This window comes from Notothenia rossii, assembly GCF_949606895.1.
Source record: "Notothenia rossii genome assembly, chromosome: 11".
Taxonomy (NCBI): Eukaryota; Metazoa; Chordata; class Actinopteri; order Perciformes; family Nototheniidae; genus Notothenia; species Notothenia rossii.
Genome location: NC_136910.1, coordinates 8797179 through 8816381, shown reverse-complemented (window position 1 = coordinate 8816381; position 19203 = coordinate 8797179). Strand labels below are relative to the sequence as shown.

Here is a 19203-nt window from a genome sequence, read left to right as displayed (position 1 = left end):
GGATTGTAGCATGTCATCAGATTTTTTTTAATTAATGTAACCAAATGAATGAAGACATTGATGGGAAGTGCTTATTCAATGCAAAATGCAAAGATATATGGTAGTTGCCTACTCCATGACATCTTTGCACAGACATGCACGGACATCAGTGTGTGTGGATCTTTCTGCTTATGCATTGTGTAAAGGAAGTATGTTTTATTTGTATGCATTTTCATTCTATGGGTAAGTGACACCTGTTTCAATTATCATCAGCACTATTATGTTAAGGCTAGCCAAACGATCCTAAAAGAACCGTAGCTTGTTGGTTTGTCATCTAGCAACCTGATTTGAAGTTACTGAAGTTACAATGCTGCCATGCCTCCCTTTTGTATGCATAACGGTTTGAGTGTACTTTGCTCTTGTTTATTTTAAAGCCAAGGCATTCACTTTATAGTCAGAGAAGCCTTTTGCCATTTCAGTTTAAGTTGTTAAGTCTGATTCAAGTCTGCCTCATACAAAAATAAATCCTGTGTCAAAGGTAAATTGGCAACATTTAGGTAACATACCCTCTAACATGACAGCTAACCTTTCTACAGACTCACCATAAGGCTTCCAGTTTTACACGCAGTAATGTATTTAATGCACCTCCATGTGACTTGTCAGGAGCAATGTGAAATGATCTGAGGATGGTATGACATTATGTTATTCTCAGTTTATTGCTACTGATCTTTGGACACGCATCTCCATGTGACCTGCGTTGAAAAAAGACATGATTTTACATCAACGGTTCTCAGTATACTGCACTTCAGTGTGTGATCTTTGGACATGAATGTTCATGTTTCTTGTCTGCGTTGCAGGAAAAGATCATATTATTATATGAGTCGATTTAAATGGCATTGACAGTAAACATTTGTAAAATTCCCAAAGTTTTGATTTCCCCCACCACGATAATTCACAATTACATTTGCTTTAATATCATGCTTTGCCTCGCCAATTAAATCTGTCTACAAGCATAAACTCACATCTCGAGCTCTTTGATGGTGTCACATCTTATCCCTAAGATAGTCTTGTTCTGCATTCCGATCAAGCTACGGGTTTACTTAATTTGTTTTTCGCTTCAGATGGAATGCATGATCATGTACATGCCCTTTTCCAGAGCATAAATCTGATTAGTGACATTTGTTGTTTTTCTGTGGCCATTTTTCTTTGTAATTGCAACTTGTGGCAAATAACCTCTTAACCAAGTAATATTCATTAGCATCTCTCCTTAGTCTAAGTCTATGTATTCTCCTCAACTAATTGACATCATAGACTCAGATGTAGGAACTCTAGGCTTGAGGGAATTCCCCTAAAACTAGGTTTCAAAGGTATCTAACAAGTTTAGTCTTCACTTCTCATCATGCTTTGGTGGCTCTGACAGAATAACTTGTTTTGCATTTATTAACCATAAAACATTTTGTACGGGGATGCCCGTTAATCTATTTTTCCCTTCTTTGTCTCTTCCAGTAACCATCATGGGCAGTTGAGAAAAACAGGCCAGTTATCTGCTGTTCGGAGGACAGAAGGTTAGCAATACTCAGAGCGTCCATCCTCTCTTCACACTCAGGCCGTCCAGCAAGTTTCCAGCACCATGGCTGAGGAAGAATATGGCAGCTTTGTGGACTGGAACCAGATGGGAGATCTGGCCAAGAGCAGCGGGCCCACCAAGGTGGACTGTAAAGACCTGAAGGAGTTCAAACAGATGGCTCGGCAGGGTTACTGGGCCAAAAACCACAAACTACGGGCACAAGTCTACGAGCAGCTCATCAAAACTATCCCCTGTCGTACAGTTACCCCAGATGCAGAAGTATATCGAGACATTATGGGAAATGCAGGCACTAAGAAGCCCTCCTGCAACATCCCACTTCCAGAGTTTGTGGATGGAAATGCTCTGCCTCTGTACTGCCTGAAAGCGGAGGCAGTAACCTCAGCACATCAGATTATAAACTGCGTGGCTGGACAGTTTCCAGATATCTCCCACTGCCCGTCTCTACCTGCTATCACTTCCATGCTCCTGCACTTCAGCAAAGATGAAGCTCAGTGTTTTGAGCTCATCAGCCGCATATTAGCCTGCAACGAGCCCGGCAAACGGCTGCTTGATCAGACTTTCCTGGCCTTTGAGTCCAGCTGCATGACTTTTGGTGACCTGGCCATCAAGTACTGCCCTGCCGGCCACAAACTGATCGTGGCCACAGCCCAGGACGCACTGGAAGTCTACACAGACTGGCAGCGCTGGGTACTGTTTGACCTGCCTTTCAGCCACATGGTCAGGGTCCTGGACGTCTACCTAGTGGAGGGCTACAAGGTTCTCTTCCGTATGGCTATAGCACTGCTCAAGTTCTACCGCAAACATAAAGCAGGGGCCCAGGGAGGAGAGGGCAGCCAGCCGCAGGATTCAGGGAAAGTCAGGGCGGACATTCAAGCTTTCATCAAGGGCATCGCCTCAACCGTCACCCCCGAAAAGTTGCTAGAGAAGGCCTTCTCCATCCGCATGTTAAGCCGTAAGGAGATCACCCTGCTGCAGCTCACCAACGAGAAGTCCCTGCAGCAGAAAGGAATCACTGTCAAACAGAAGCGGTATAGTGAATAATCAGGTCATAATCTATCACAGGGATATGTTTTAGTCATTGAGGACAAATGATAAAACATTTTTCTTATCAAATGTTCAAAAACTGGCAAGAAGGTCCTGTTAGTTTAAGTTTTCTTCTCTGGCGTGCCTTGGTGAATGGTTTAAGTTGCTCCTCCCTTGTCTCACTTGATGTTCTTGTTCCCTTTGTCTTTGGTTTCTGCATTTCTTTACATTCCATCCACCATCTTCTATCTTGTCTTCGCTTCACTCCTGTGTTTCCTTCATTGGCTTTTTCACAGTCCTAGGTGGGTTCTCTTCCATATGTTCCTCTCAAAATCCATCTTTAATTTGTTCAAATAATGCTTATTTTCCCTTTAAATAGATGTAGTTGTTACAATGGCACCTAAGTTGTCATACACTATGATGTCAAACGATTAGTCAATACCCCAAAACTCTCAAATAAATCCATATTTACCTTGAATACATTCATGTCATCATCTGCTCTGACTGACTTTTCTATTAAAGGTCAATACTGTGCAAATAGTTACATTTTCTTTGTGTCTGTTTTCTGGGCGTCTCCAGGCGGAACGTGCAGCTGGCTCTGAACCCCGACACCTTCTCCTCTGAGATCGTCAGCGCCAAGGAGATGCGGGACATCTGGTCGTGGATCCCGGAGCGCTTTGCCCTGTGCCAGCCACAGCTGCTCTTCACCACCTCTAGCCACGGGTGCAGCCTGAACAGGTACATCGTCCAGGGCTCACCTCAACACATCATCAAACCTTTGACTTCAGATCTAAATTGAAATTTCCCGCCCTGTTTAGCATTTAGTCTTTGAAATGATGGCGGAAAGTCTAAAAGGGAGATTAAATGTGAACACGGAAGCCAGACAAATATGAAGCAAAGCAAGAGATACAAAAAAGGTGCAGAGATTTCTGAACAGAACACAATGTCTCTGCAGTAACCAGCAGACCTGCCATTGTGTAGCAGAAGTTATCAGTCTTTAATCAATCAATTATAATCCATTAGCTGGGAGTTTTTGCATTTACTTTAACAGCAACTTTCTTATCTGTACATTCACATATAGTTAAGTAAATACAGTATACTAACCTAAAGGTTCATCCTTAATTAAACTTGCACAATTTCCTCCAGGTTCTACCAGCATTGTGAAGGCTACGAACCCACTCTGCTCCTCATCCGGACCACAGATGGCGATGTAAGGAAAACACACACACACACACACACACACACACACACACACACACACACACACACACACACACACACACACACACACACACACACACGTGCATTATAATGATATGGGTACATTTGTAGACATCATGATAACATTGTTGATAACCAAAATCCACACTAACAAAACTTGATATTTCTGTACTTACCTAAACAACAGTTTATTTAACTTACTAAAAAGGTCCACAGGAGCTTCCTGCATTTCACAATAGAATTCAGTTGGTAGTATTTTTCTTTTAATTGGTGTCATAGGTCATGATTACATATGTGTCTTATGATTGGATTACAGTGCTACTAACACATCCCAGCAATACAGTATCAGTTTGTAGAAAACAATATTCCACTATTGTGAATTTTGAAGACCAAGAAATTAACCCCAATGTTTCATTCAATTTCTGTTTTTGCCTCAGGTATGTGGAGCCTTCCTGTCCACAGACTGGCAGGAGCGGAAGAGAGGAGGCAACAAATTGAGCTTCTTTGGGACAGGGGAGTGCTTTGTCTTCAGGGTGAGTTTACTTATAGTATATTTACATTTGGCTTTCCTTTCAGAAAATGTGCCTTTTATTTTAGTATTTAGGTTATCTGAAGAAGCTTTTCTAGTGATCAATTAAAGGGAGGTTTTTCATTTTGAGCAATACCACACTATAGCCACCAGAGGGAACCATCCACTCGGGTTTCACTTGATTTCATTGTCACTGGCCTCACTTGGCTCGACAGGCTCCCATTTGGAAAAGCCTGCTTAGTTGGTCACAATTCATTACATGTCTGCGGAAACAATCACACACGACCGCCCCCCCCCCCCGGCTTTGAGTTATAATAACACCTGGCTACAAATAGCAGAACAGACCGGCTCTCTAACGCCTGCTATATGAATTATTTACTGGTAATCCGTGTTGATGCACAGCTGTGGACTGTGTAGGCTAGAAAACACCGTCGCCTTGCACACTAATACTTCAGATCGGAAACTCCTGTAACCGGATACAGTAGTAACCGGTCTGGCTCTCACCTGACACCAGAAGGAAGAAGGGACAATTAGCGAGGACCAAATGTCTGTCTGATGATTTTATTTTTTTATTTAAAGGTCCCATGTCATGGCCATTTCCACTGATCATAATTCCATTGTTGAGGTATACTAAAATAGAAAAATACTGTGCAATTTTCCAAACTCACATTGGTTTTGCATACAGCATCTCTGTAAAGTATGTGTATTCACTTTCTCCACTAAACAGCTCGCTGCAGCCCCCCCCCTCCCTGTGAGCCCAGTGTGCTCTGATTGGTCGGTACGAATCGTGCTGAGCTCCGTGGAGGTGTGATTTCCTTGTTTAGCGATACACAGCCAAACTCAACCTGAACAAACACAAAGTCACAGCCGAAATAAAAAAAATAAGTGTGGCTTGATATTGAGTAAGAAAAAGGTTGATAAACGCTGTGAGAATGGGTCTGCAGAGAGAATTTCGCCGCGATCCCAACTATCTGTTATCAGCCTGCAGCCAGGGAGCAGAAATCAGCAGAGCTGCGTGCACTGAGTGTGTGTGTGGATTGGTCAATTTGGACCAATCAGCGGGGGCTTAACGTAACGGCTCCACGGATTGGCCCATTTATATCCGGGTACGTGCTTTCGTAAGCACGTACCCGGAACTAAATGGATGATGACGTTTCACCAACGAGGCGTTTTGGGGAGGTATTTTCTGTGTTAGAGTTTTACTCGCTACAGGGTGTACTTTAAGGGTTTTGACTCTGCACACCGTTTACATGCAGAAAAACCTTCATAACCCACAAGGAGACGGGTAATAACCGGAAAAGCATGACATGGGACCTTTAATGCTCAACTCAAACAAGGTGTCTCATTGAGATTGTCAAAGGTGTGTACAGCGATAAATATACAGTTTAAGTTTGCTAGACACAAATATCATACATATTTGAAACTGGCTTCACGTGAAGAAAATCAATTACAAGTGGAATTGCAAATACTTGTGGATATTCTTGAAATGAGAGGTTTTCGTTTTTTTTTAAGCTAATTCGATCGTGGGGAGCATATCATTTGAAACCAGTTCCCCTAGGATCAGTTTAAACATGCAACACAGCTACAGTTACAATATCCTGTGACTTGATGGTGTAATTATTTATAGACCAGAGAGCAAAGGTTACAAGGCAGCTACTGTAGAAAAAACATGCAATGCAACTCCTATATGTTGGTTGAACGTGTGAAATTTAAGGAAGGAATTAAAGGCATACATGAAGTATCCCTTTCTTTAAGCATTGTTATTTTAAAGCTTTCTTTTGTCACCTTTTGCACGTGTGTTGCTGTAAAGAAGGATACATGTATTTCAATGTTAATAAATGCAGTACTACACCAATGAAATGTGTGATGCTCAGGTGAGTAATCATTAATGAATGTCTGTCTCTCTTGCTAGATGAAGCCAGAGATGGAGCACTTTGAGTGGGTGGTGATCCGCCACCCTGAGTTAGCGTCCTCCAGCAACGCTCAGAGCCAGGAAGAGCCGGCCTCCTCTGAGGGTCAGAACTCTGAGAACAACGGCTTACAGCAGCCAGAGAAACCTGCTGGAGACCTGTCGCCCTTCCTCTCCGCCCGCCACTTCAACCTGACCTCCAAGAACACTTCCATGTTCATGGCCGGCAACTTTGACTCCATCATAGTGGGTGAGTGGAAAATACTGTATGGTATTGGTGTGTATTTAGTCATTCTGGTCCCCTTTTCAAACGTTAAAATATTCAATATTATAAAAAATATAAGTATATTTTGTAATATACAGGTTATATATAGTAGTAGAATGTCCACATTTCATAACTTACTTACTTACTTGAACTCCTTGTGTTTATATAATAGGTTTATTACATTCTATTTGAATTTGTATTGGACTTGTTGCTTTAATTGTATTCTTTATGTTAATATAAATATCATTATTTTCCCAAAAGAAATTGAACATTTTGACTTTTACTTATTTCCTTTTTTTTCAATCTTTTCTATTATTCTAAAATAAAGCAACTATCACAAAACCCAATTTCAAGTTTTCGGATTGTGATTTGTGGTGTGGTGTTTTTTCTCTCCTTGCGGTAGCTGGCCAAAGTTATATGTTTTTCAGCTACCCGATTATTATTTTTTTTCCTTTCTTAAAACATGTGGAATCGTATCAAATGTGGTATTTTATTGTCAACCATTCATCATAATGAACACCGCATTTTGATGACGATTTGGCCGTTTCTCAATGTCGAGTATACCTGCTATACTACGTCATCGAGTGGCGCCGAAAGCTGGTCATTTAACATGCATTTAAACAGTCCTTTCGGCGCCACTCGATGACTTAGTATACTTCATCAAATAGTGGCTCTGCAGCAGGTATACTCGACATTGAGAAACGGCCTTTGTGTATTTCTGAGTGTTTCTTCAAGTTGCATAGACACTTTGGACTTCCAGCTAATAAAACTGTGTGCTCTTGTCTCTGATCAGGCGGGGGGGACGGTAATGCTCTGTACATCGACTCTGAGCTCAACCACGGTCGCGCTGGCCGCTGCGCCACCTTCGACAACCCCCCGCTGTGTGCCGAGAGCTTCCAGGTTGCACTGCTCGAAACCTGGGGCTTCCAGGATGCCATGGCCTCATAGTGCTGTACACAACACACATATATATACACACACACACACACACACACACACACACACACACACACACACACACACACACACACACACACACACACACACACACACACACACACACACACACACACACACACACACACACACACACACACACACACGCATACGCATGCATATAGATTAGATCCATACAGACACATTCATGTAGACATCATTTAACATTTAAACATTTAGATATAAAATGTCCAGCAAAGTGTTTCGAGGTGGGAAACACAGGTATGCAAACAGATCTACATCCGTCCTGCAAATGCATAATATATGATTAACAATTTTGTATTTATTAATTCAGTTAATCCAGATTTGAAAACAAAAAAGTGACATTTTTATTTGTTTTCTGTTTATTTTTGTATTTACAGATTGTTTTTTGTTTTTCTATGGTGTGCTCATTATGTTAAAGTATCTGGTTATACAGTATGAAGGAAGTCAGGATCAAATCTAGATAAGGAAGTTAGTTGTATCATGTCGGGTGTGGTTCGTTCATGTTCATGAGCTTAACATTACATTTTCTTAATGTAAAGTCAGTGTTTTATGATCTGTGGTTCATTTCAATCTGCCAAATTGTCTGTTAAGCTATCTAAAGTCCTTAAAAAAAAAATTTACCAGGCCATTAGATATTAGAAATAATGTGTGAAGTCAAGAGTTGAGTTAATGAGATGTTTTTAAATGTCAAAAGCAAAGATTTAAATGTAGTGTTAGTGGAGTGAGGTCAGCTAAGTTTGAATTAAGTCCTGACGCATTTCCCCCCATTTTAATTTGCTGTAATATTTGGGAGATCTGCTAATGTGGTAAATGTTTGTGAAACAATGGTGAATATGAGTGTTTCCATTTTGTACCATATGTCAAAGCTTTCATTTGAGTGAGTGGCAGTTTCACCTTTGTGTTGTATATGAATATTTGTGTGAATAAGAGAAGACGCTCAAGGTGTTTTTTGGTTTACAAGTACGGAGATCATGCAGTTTGCTAATCAATCTCTAAGTCTTACCCTGCTTCTTCCGTCCTTTCCCTGGTGAAGATAGTAACAAAAGAAGTCCAAATGTGTGCCGTGTTGGCAAAGTATTGTCGGGGTAATTATAAACGCTGTTTTTACGTATATGTTCAAACATGTGCTTCAGTGAAATATCAATTGAGTGAATACAAATGTATCCTGTGAAAATACAGCAACATGCTTTCAGTACAGTAAGCGACTTGGTCTTTCTTTTGTTGTTTTGCTGCTTTGTCTTATCTTCAAAATCTATCACATCTCTGTCTCTGCAAAGAGAGGGGGACATTTCTTCCGACTGTCGCAGTAGTGTGTCAGATGCCTTAAGGTCAGCTGACCATAAATCCACACACACACAAATCATGTCCTACTCTATATGCAGCCTGTTTACACACATTACTCTTAAATAAATAAACAAATAGAAGTCAAAATACTTGCCGTAAAATATTTATTGTTTATTTGATGTTTTATTCACATTTTTAATACCAAATGCAAACTGTTACCGATTTTAAAACATTTTCTTTTTTTTAATGAAACTTATAGCTGCAATATTAAAGTGGTTGGGAAAACATCCTAGTTCAAACTCAATACCTCATTTGACAAAATGGAGAGAAAGGACATTGTAGATGTATAGTTCTGGTTCTAAACCACAAACTGTATGACTCCTAAATAACTCATACACACGTTTTGATGTTTCTATTTTTTCTTTGTCTGCTTTTGTGGAAGCTGACGGTGAACTGCATGACTGGAAAACATTTAGCATAGATGAGTCAGATATACCTACAAATATATCTTTAAAAGCCTTCTCCTTTTGTACCCAGCTATATTCAGTTCAATGAAGTCCTTGTTAGAATTGAATCCCAAAGAACTGCCTTAAATGCATTGTTGTTGCTATAGACAGTACACATTTAACAACCATATTGTTACATAGTGCCATTTCACTTAACACTTCAGTATGGGAGCATCCCATTTCAATATTGTACATAAAAGCTCTATTCAAATAAATGCTCAATTCATTTGCAGTGGGTGTGGCACAGCCCTAATGCATCTGCAGAACTGTAGTATTTTTAGTGTTGGTGTAATTCCTTCTCTACAGTAAGTGGCATTAACTCTGTCTTGCCAGAGCCGTTCATTCAGGATTCACACTCAGCTTATCGCACATGCACTTCTATTTTTAGCGGCTCCTTTGGGTGTTGGTCTGGCACATCTCCTGAAAAACATGCTTTCCAGCCTGAAGGAGTAAGATGCTTAAGTATTTAACCGTACACTGAGATGGGTCTCTCCTCGACCGGCCCCTGCCCCTCAGATGACAAGGTGCTGTGGACGGCGGCGGGGGGGGGGGGGGGGGGATTAAGAGGTAGTCTAAGGCGGTCCCAGCTAAAGTTGTTTTGATTTACAGACAGGATGTTGTAATGTCGTATTGATAGGGAGGGTGGACACTGGTGTGTTATTGATTACATGTCAAAAGCTGCCTAATATAATAGGCTGTACACCTCTCGTTTGAATAATTACCATTATATTTTAAGGATTATGTCATTTAGGAATACAGATATTTGTCTTTATTGCAGGATTAATATTTATTCCACAGCATTAGTGTTTTGAAAACACACAGATTAGATTGAGTTTCTATGCCAGTGAAAATGAAAGACAGAGTTGTGTTTTTGGTCACATGCTGAAACCAGACCAATACAGGAAAAAGGCCAGATGTGAGAATTGCTTAGCTCAGACACTTTCTTTATTTAGATCCTTGGCGAGCACAAGACTCTTTAGAATTATATCCTGATCCGATCATGTATTAAAGAACAAAAACCACATATTGATTAAGGTTCTATATCCAGAATCACAGTATAGTACGTTGATTAAAATGGTGTTGAATGCTTTATGGTGCATCTTGAATGATATCTTGACTGAATCATGGCTTTGTGAGAATTTCTCACCCTGTTTCCCCTCATAATCCAACCTCAACAACAGAAAAGCTTACATCCTCTTCCATCTAAAAGAGTCTGTCCTGGATCAATGATCCAGTCCAGATCCATAAGTCAGTCGACAAAGAGAGAGTAAAAACCCTCTCAATCATTGTGACCTTTTTGACATTCATGCATCACTGCACATCATCCGTGCATCAAAATGATCTTTTCTCCTTGCATAACGCCACCTTGCAGATGGTAGCCGAAGTAAGACGTTGGCCGAGTCAAGTGTTTGAAAGGAAAGAAGCCAGTGTAGAAATTGCATCACGATCACGAGTGAAGGAGCTTTACAGTGATAAAGGGGGAGGGGTCCTTCTCTGGTGCTGACTAGACAAGGCAATGCAGAGGGAGCAGAATGGAGGGATGGATGGAGGAAGAGAAGGAGGAGGATGCATGGGGACGGCACAAGCTCTCGGTGACTCACACATGCACACATTTCATATCTCCCATTATGTCCCCCCCCCCCCCATCCTCTTTCTGGATCCCTGAGCCTGCTCTTGCTGGGAGCTACACAGTGAAATGGGAATTCTTGTTTCCCTCCCCCCACCACAAACCCTACACACTGAGCCTCAAATTCTCTCACTCTCACATTGCTGCATATCACACCTGACTGTAAACCACCCTCAGTTGTATGGTAGAGTCCTGGTGCAAAATGCAGAAAATATGTTTTAACATAATGCAATATTAGGAATTTCAGTTCTTGGAGATGTCACTGTAATCAACTGTGACTCTGGGTGCATGACATTTATTTTACATATAATCTGATTTCTAATATATAAAAGGCATACTAAATAAAATTATGTATTTTCTTTGTTTTCCCCCTGATTGATATGATAAATCAAGCATCATTTTTTTCATTAGCCTAACAGTTTCTCCACACCCTCTTGATTTCCCCCATCATTTCATCCTCCTGCTCCTGAAGGGTGAATGCGTAGATATCAAAGGGGAAGCCTGCAGCGGAGCAAACCAAATTGATGCCCGATAGGGGTGAGCTTCATAACAAAAGAAAAAGAAAAAAATTATATAAAACACTTTCTTTGTAAAAAATAAATCAATTAAAGGTTTAAACCCTTATTTCTTATTTCCTAAAGGCGTTGTGTGATCATGAACGCAAATAAATAAATAAATAAAGTTTATTTTGGTTGCCTCCCCCCCACACCCAGTCGATGATAGGTTTTATCCGTACGGCCAAGTCAGGTGATACTTTCCGCCTCGCCATTTTGTGCTGCTGCGCCGGGTATTTATCAGAAGAGTCGTGACTATCCCGTTTACACACTGCTAGTTAGACTCTCCTGGTATTGTAGTCTGTGTCTCATTTCAAGACTGTGTCCTTCGTTTGGTTCCGCGCATTTTTGAGTCGACATTAATTAATAGATTTTGTACATTTAGTTTATTTTTATATACTTAGTGAGTAAGAATGTCGGCCGAAAGTCCCGAATACGCTCCGTTCTTCGCAGTGATGGGAGCCTCTGCGGCTATGGTGTTCAGCGGTAATTATCCTTGCATTTTACACTTAAACCTGGTTGTTTGTTACACAATATGCTAACCCATTGTTGCTTTTTGCATCTTACCCAGCTCTGAATTGTCTTCCATGGTGCGTGTCTTGGACGCTTCTTGTTAAAGCCACCCGCTAGCCTTGCTAACGTCGCAATGCTAATCTTGAGCTGTCATTTATTTTAGCCTTAGATAAAAGCTAGCTGGGAAAAGCCATTGACTTTGGTTTTTTCTTAACATGCCAATGTTTTGTTAGTGTTAGCTGGTTAATGCTATTATCGCTGCTAGCTAACAGACGGCTAGTTGGCAAGCTAGCTGATGACGAATACATGTTAGCTTTGATGTTAGCATACATCGGTTTTGTACGTTTTTAGATTTTTGAAATGATTCAGACGGGACAACATGGTGAATAATACTGAACAAACATGTTAACCATTCGTATTAAAGCCGTGCTTATTCGTTGACAGTCATAATGTATTGAATGTGTTCCTAATACATTTGGTTGCACTTGCTAGCTTTCTGCATTTAGCAGGAGGTTTAAAGGTGAGGTTAAATCCCACCTTTTTGCCACATGCCACACTACTGCATGCAAGGCTTAAGGGTGTTAAAAGCAATACGGATTTAATTGTATACAATATGATACAATAAAGTAATATTCGTTAAGCAATGGAGTAAAATATTCGGAGTGACGTCGATCTGCGTAAATTGTTCGTCATTCTGTCACAATTTGTCAATTCTGTTGTGTCGCATCTAATTTAGTGCAAATTATTTTAATCTGAAAAACTGCTCTATTGTACAACTCAAATAGCGATTGGAAACATGAATCAGCTGGTTAACTTCCTTATTGCCCAAAGGAATGACACAAGGTCACATGATAATCACATGATGATACTTTTCACTTGGAATTGCCATCTGAACATGTGAAAACTTACTAGAAAGTCAAAAGTTCATAATTGAGAATTCAAGTTGTTAAAGAAAATATGACACATTTGAATATAAAAAAGGACGTTTTGACTTTAAATTGTATCGGTGTGTTTGGATAGGAAGTGTTTAGTGACAACCTTTGAATCTGTCTTGTTTTAGTATTGCTCATAATTTTTTATATCTTCTGCTTTTTTATTTGTTTACCTTTTTTAATATAGCTACATAATATGATCAACTGTATCACAGCAGATGCCCTCACGTGACTGGTGGTATTGGTGAAGCTCCAATGGGAAATCAACAATCTGCTAATTGACCATGTTGCAGAGGGCTTGACCTGCTGTAGCTCCAGGCCTTTTGGCAATACTCTCATTTATGGTGGTAATGGTTTATAGGTTTTCATTAGGGAACATCACCAGAGAATGGCTTCGGTGTAAGAAAATTAGACAATATTGGAATCTATTTAGAAATAGCTTTTTCTGCTGGGGTGAAATATTGGATTCTGTTCCCACCTCTTTTTGTGTTATCACAGATTTATTCATCGATATGCCTATTTCATAATCAGTGAATGCAAGGTTTTTACATGTTTTTTCCACACACAAAAATGCTGACTTAGTAACTGGTGTTTGTAGTGTTAACGTTGGTAGGGAATCACAACTGAATTCTTACCAGCCCTAAAACGAAATGATATCCAGCTCCATGCCAAACCAACCCTGTCATAACTCAAGTTTAACGTGTAGTGATGGGCATGGGCAGCCTGGTGTTTTTTTGCCCCCTGAGGCTGGCTAGCTAGCAGTAGTCTGTGGTGGTGAAGGAGTGACAGCTGGGGAATTAGCTAGCAGTGAGGGGATCATTCTGGCACAAAGAAGGATGTAGTAGCGGTAGGCAGGACGGGGACATGTGATCAGTCCGACTTCCCCATTAAGGATCTTAGTGTCTTATGGAGTCATTGGTAGAAAATCATAGCTCTGTGGTGTTAATCACTTTAGCGAACACTAGGTGAAGGCCAATGGCTGCTATTAACATCCTAATCTGTCAGTAAGAGATTGATGATAATAAGGACTAATTTAAGTAAGAAATTCTGTGGATCGCCAAAATCTCACACTTTATAAAATGCATTGGATTCATCCTAATTAAATGGAACTGGTTATAATTTGCTCTGACGTTTTGGTGTCAGGTGATCTTTCAGTTCAGTAGCCTAGTGATGGCTTCCTGCTGTCTTTAAGACTGATGCCTCACTCAGAACAGGTGACAATCACAAGGTGCCGTCATCCATGACAGTACCACCCCTCCCATTATAGCTTTGCTGCAGTTATTCTGACAACAGTGTAAGATGTTTGTTAAAAATCTTAAAACGGTGTGTCTTACATTTGCAGGGAAAACCTTTTTTCAATTTCCTGTGCAGTTCTTTGATGGCCCAGTGATAATTTGTCGCAGAGTAGGTTTCTGTTATGCTTTCAGTTACTTGACCTTTTATATTACATATCCCTATCTCCGGCGAACATTCGCTCTTCAATAGAAGTTATAACTTTTGATAGAAGCATATATGCTGTAGACATCCCTCAGCCTCTGATGCAATAGATTGGTCAGCAAGTCTAATAATTTCTGCTTGCCTCATGTATTTTTTACACACTGTGTGCTACAGCAAGCACGCAGTTTTCTTAGAAAGTATTTTCCAATATGACCTTCCGGATTTTGCTATGCATAGTATCTCCCCGTTCAGAGCGCTCTGCTGTCTTTTGCGTGGGCACATTGCATGCAAGATCATCCCTAGCTGTGAGGCACCTCCTGCTCTGACATCACAAGACGTCACGAGGCATCCCATACGTGAAATATTCTGCAGGGAGGGAAAAAAGAAAATGTGGGTAAAAAGCTCTCCACCTAAGCTGAAGGGATTAGGATTAAAACCCAGTGGTCGTGCCTCCACATAGATGCCGACGCTGCTCCTGCCACCCAGCAAACCTTTAATCATCAGGACAGAATGGCAGTGTTTGAGGTCTCCGGTGTTTCTCTACCAACCCTCACCTGTCACATCTCAGTGACGCCAAGCTTACAGAGAAAGAGTGGAGTCGGGGGATAACGTTACAGACGGTAACATGTTACGCTGGTAGTTGATGGTTGAATAACTAAGAGAATCAGCTGTTCAGAGGATGGTTTAGGCGTTTTTCGAACATTGTTCTATAGATCTTTTGATATGGCTTATTTAGAAAATGGGATCTTCTATCTTGGTCAGCTTTTACATTTGAAATGTGGAGCTTGGCTTGTGTCCTTTGTTTGATGTGATGCGCTATATCATTTGTGAAGGCGTTAGTTAGAAAACCTAGTCCACCAGCATGAGACTTTGGCCAGAAATCCAAATATTTCTTGTTTTTCTGACTGCTTGCAACAACAGTGTCCGATTTATAATCAGACAAATCTCTATAGACGGGCATGAGTGATTTAACCTTGTATCGACAGCATCATTCTGGTGATGTGTCGAGGCAGTGGCCGGCTGCCACATGCTCATTTGAAGATTGTCAAGCGTCATCTTCCCGTCTGCCTTTCTAAATCCATTTGCCAGAAAGCCTCGCAGCTAGTCTCCGAGTTAACCAAACTATCTCCAGGCTTGCTCAACACCGACTTAAGAAAATAAGTTAACAGAGAGCCGGGCACCACAGGCTGTATGCACATTACAAGGCTGTCCAAGATGATATCTCCAGAGCCTTTTCATATGTAATCACCAGTGTGTTGGAAATGGAAAAACCATTACTTTGCCAGGTCCTTGTTTTACACCAACATTATAACAAGGTTAGCACAATAATAAAGCATATTTGCTTACTTTATGATATAGCATTGCACCATAGTTGATGTTTTACCAAGTCACATCACATTTACTGGCAGCCATTTTGACATCCGTTTGCTAATTGCATTCAGGCAATAACTAGCTTTTACATGTTTTGTCGAATCAAGAGAACCCACAGAGAGGAAACGGCATCAATAAAGATTAAAAACATGTTTCGCAATAATTACATGGAAATATGTGGAACACAGCTGGAAATAGGAACACCTGCAGCGGCATGTATGAACACATATATTTGATTCTAGATTCTGGTCAGTGCTGTTTATCTTGCTTCTGCTGTGTATGAGGAAATAATGTGCACACACACACACACACACACACCTGTGACATTGGAAATGTTGTCCAACCAGCCTGTCTCTGATCCCTGACGCTGCCCTGCTCCCACAGGCTTTGTTAGACACACATTCATTGTCCACCCTGGCCTTCTGTTGCTTTATTTCTAAGATTTGTTTTTCTAATCCTTATTGAGGCTCTAAGGATAGAGAGTGATGCATGCTGAACAGATTGAAGGCAAATCTGTGATGTATGCAAATTCAATTGACTCACTTATCTCACCTGGAAGCTATTTCATTCTTCTTTGTTTGTATTGGGTGCTTGCGCTTCTATATATTTCTTATTTGATTTGAAAGATTATTGATTTTCTCTTTCCCTCCCCTCCTGCAGTCAGACCCAGTTGTGACGTAAATGCTTCCTCCTCAGTCACAATCTGACGTAGATAATTTGCAGATGGAGCTTTTTGTTCTCCCCCCTCCCCGACACAATACAGTGATGTTTGCCAGAGTGTGGACTGGAGACGCCACACAGCAGATGTCAGCGTGTGTCCTGCTGGTTTCCTCTCCTGTACTGATGCTCTCTCTCTGGGGATGCGGCATCGTGCTTCTCCTATAATAGCAGCAATTCCCTGAGCCTTTTCATTCAGAGAGTGATTTACAACTCTGCAGCAGTCTGTCAGGGTCCATTCCGAAATTACAAAAGCTGAAGCACGAGGAGATGAGACGAAAAGCAGATTTTCAGTTGCATATCTCTGCGACAGCGTTTGGTTATTTCCCGTTTTCAAACAATTGTGAAAATTCCCCTCATGGAGCCATGTTGGAATTTTAAGGGGAACAGAAACTAAAATATTTTCATAATGCTTATCCATTTCTGATTTCACTTCTGTTTTAATATTCAGCTGTTCCCTGTGGTTGCTGTCATCCTTACACTAACCTTTAGTCACTTGGTTCGGGGTGTGTGCCATCTTGTTTGTTTAGCTAAAATCATTTCCCCCCTCTCTTCCCGTCCAGCCCTGGGAGCAGCCTATGGAACAGCCAAGAGTGGGACAGGCATCGCCGCCATGTCCGTGATGAGGCCGGAGCTCATCATGAAGTCCATCATCCCAGTGGTCATGGCGGGTATCATAGCCATCTACGGCCTGGTAGTAGCGGTGCTGATTGCCAACAACATCTCAGAGAAGGTCACCCTCTACAAGTGAGTGCAGCTGAACAGTCATACTTTGTGTTGTCTACATTTCTCCATTATTTGGGAGATGTCAAAAATACATGTTTCATTCTAAGGCAAAAATATACTAGGAAGGTCTCATTAAGTCTATAAGGCAATACTGATGTGGCTCTGCTTCTTGTCAGGCTTGGCATAAGAAATTACATAAACAGTCAAATATAACACTGATCCTAACCTGACATTTTATTATAGCTCTACATATTCATTAATATTTGATGCATAAAAGCCAAATTGTTGCACCAATAACATTCGTACACAGCCAGGGTAGTAAACAAGTATGACTACAATTGAAACACTTCCTCCTAATTCAGCCTTACAACTCTTCACACTGCAGTCAAAAAATAGGGGTTACCATGGAGTTACTTAATATAGATTTAATGATATATTTTCATTGAAATCCATAAACGTGCTATATTTTTGATATTTATCCTTTTCATGATATGGAAAGTAAAATATGGCATGATTTAAAAAAAGACAATAACTCTTAAATTGTATTTAATTTATAAATATATGAGCAAATCTACAATGAGTTGTCTGTGCTCTCATTTTCATATTTTTGAGAAAGATTGATGTGTTTACGTTCTTCACAGGTTTTTTTTTTTGTTTGATCATTTAAAAAGATAGGAACAGTAAAACAAGAAAAGCCTGTTAGATTAGATTATTTCAGCAGCAGACTCCTTTAACACCTTATCAACTAAACAGTGTTTTCTGTACTGCCTTTGGCTCCGAGAATGCATATCAGGCACTGAGTCAAAAAGTCTTCAATCGCTCAAAGTGTTATCTCAGACCACCAACGTCCCTCATGCTGACTGACTCTTTTCTGTGTGTGTGTTCAGGAGTTTCCTCCATCTGGGCGCGGGGCTGAGCGTGGGCCTCAGCGGGCTGGCAGCAGGCTTCGCAATCGGCATCGTGGGCGACGCGGGCGTGAGGGGAACAGCTCAGCAGCCGAGGCTCTTCGTGGGCATGATCCTTATCTTGATTTTCGCAGAGGTCTTGGGTCTCTACGGTCTCATCGTCGCCCTGATTCTCTCCACGAAATAAACAACCCAAACATCTCCACTACAAAGATCTGTCCTTTATGTTGCTGCTGGAGAATAAGTGTAAAAACGGGGGGGGGGGGGGGAATTGTAAAAAAAAGTCTGCCGCTCGAGATGAAAGAAGTGAAGGCGGGGAAAAAATGATTAAAAATGGCTCCATAAATATGGTCTTATCAACAATGTGTACAGTTGTCCCAATTTGATAGTCAACTTGTAAATGCGCGATGTAGTGATTTGTCTGTCGTGTGAGTGTGTGTGTGTGTGTTTCAAAATTGTATGATGAAGATTCCTTTTTCCCTCCACTTATTTCAGGCCTTGAGGCAAGCCGAGGCAGCTTGTCTGGTCTCAGAGAGCCGACCACAGGCTGCACAGCTTCTCCTCCCCACACACCTGGGAGTTGACACAATTTCTGCATTAATCTTGAGGATCTATTTGTAAAGAGAAATGTAAATGGACTTTTTTTTTCAACTGATTTTTATTTATAAGAAATTGTTCATTGAACTGTTTAATGCAGCAAAAGTCTTTAATTCCCCAGGATATATTATACATATATACAGACATATATAAATATCTACATAGATTTAATGCACTGTGGGTTAATTGTGATAAGTGGTTGGAATTCCTTCTGGATGTAACTCATGGTTTAATAATTAAGATTGCCTTTAGTATGTTGCTGGTGAAGTTGGAGTTTTCTGTGTAGCTGTATTCTAATCATTACGCAAACATTCAAACATCAGTGTTTTTCCTGTAGTACTGCCGTTTGCATTAAAGGTGTGTGTGTGCCCCGTGATGGGTCTCACAATGTGTAATTTCCAAATTTCATCTCCATCTTATTCACCTCCTCCCTCCTCATCTGTGGCTGTAACTCCATCTCTTCCACATTCCAGCCATTAAGATCCTGCATGGGTTTCAGTGTTTTGTTGCTGTTGGATATGAAGCGGAAGAGTAGGCTA

The 19203-nt window shown here is 40.8% G+C and overlaps 2 protein-coding genes across 3 annotated transcripts in view; both read left to right on the top strand.

Moving 5' to 3' along the window:
• tbc1d24 (TBC1 domain family, member 24) overlaps positions 1-8696 on the top strand; it is a 9635-nt gene extending 939 nt beyond the window's left edge. For both annotated transcript variants that reach the window (XM_079660585.1, XM_079660586.1), the window contains exons 2-7: positions 1486-2595; positions 3170-3328; positions 3737-3800; positions 4249-4344; positions 6253-6499; positions 7308-8696. In XM_079660585.1, the coding sequence (XP_079516711.1) occupies positions 1610-2595; positions 3170-3328; positions 3737-3800; positions 4249-4344; positions 6253-6499; positions 7308-7462 (1707 nt within the window). In that variant the 5' untranslated portion in view covers positions 1486-1609 and the 3' untranslated portion in view covers positions 7463-8696. The remainder of the gene's footprint in view (positions 1-1485; positions 2596-3169; positions 3329-3736; positions 3801-4248; positions 4345-6252; positions 6500-7307) is intronic.
• A 2983-nt stretch (positions 8697-11679) lies between these two features.
• atp6v0cb (ATPase H+ transporting V0 subunit cb) lies at positions 11680-19067 on the top strand. Its single transcript, XM_079660816.1, has 3 exons — positions 11680-11952; positions 17000-17183; positions 18050-19067. Exons 1-3 carry the CDS (start codon positions 11880-11882, stop codon positions 18252-18254), a joined length of 462 nt encoding a protein of 153 aa, XP_079516942.1. The 5' UTR covers positions 11680-11879; the 3' UTR covers positions 18255-19067.
• Positions 19068-19203: the final 136 nt, after the last annotated feature.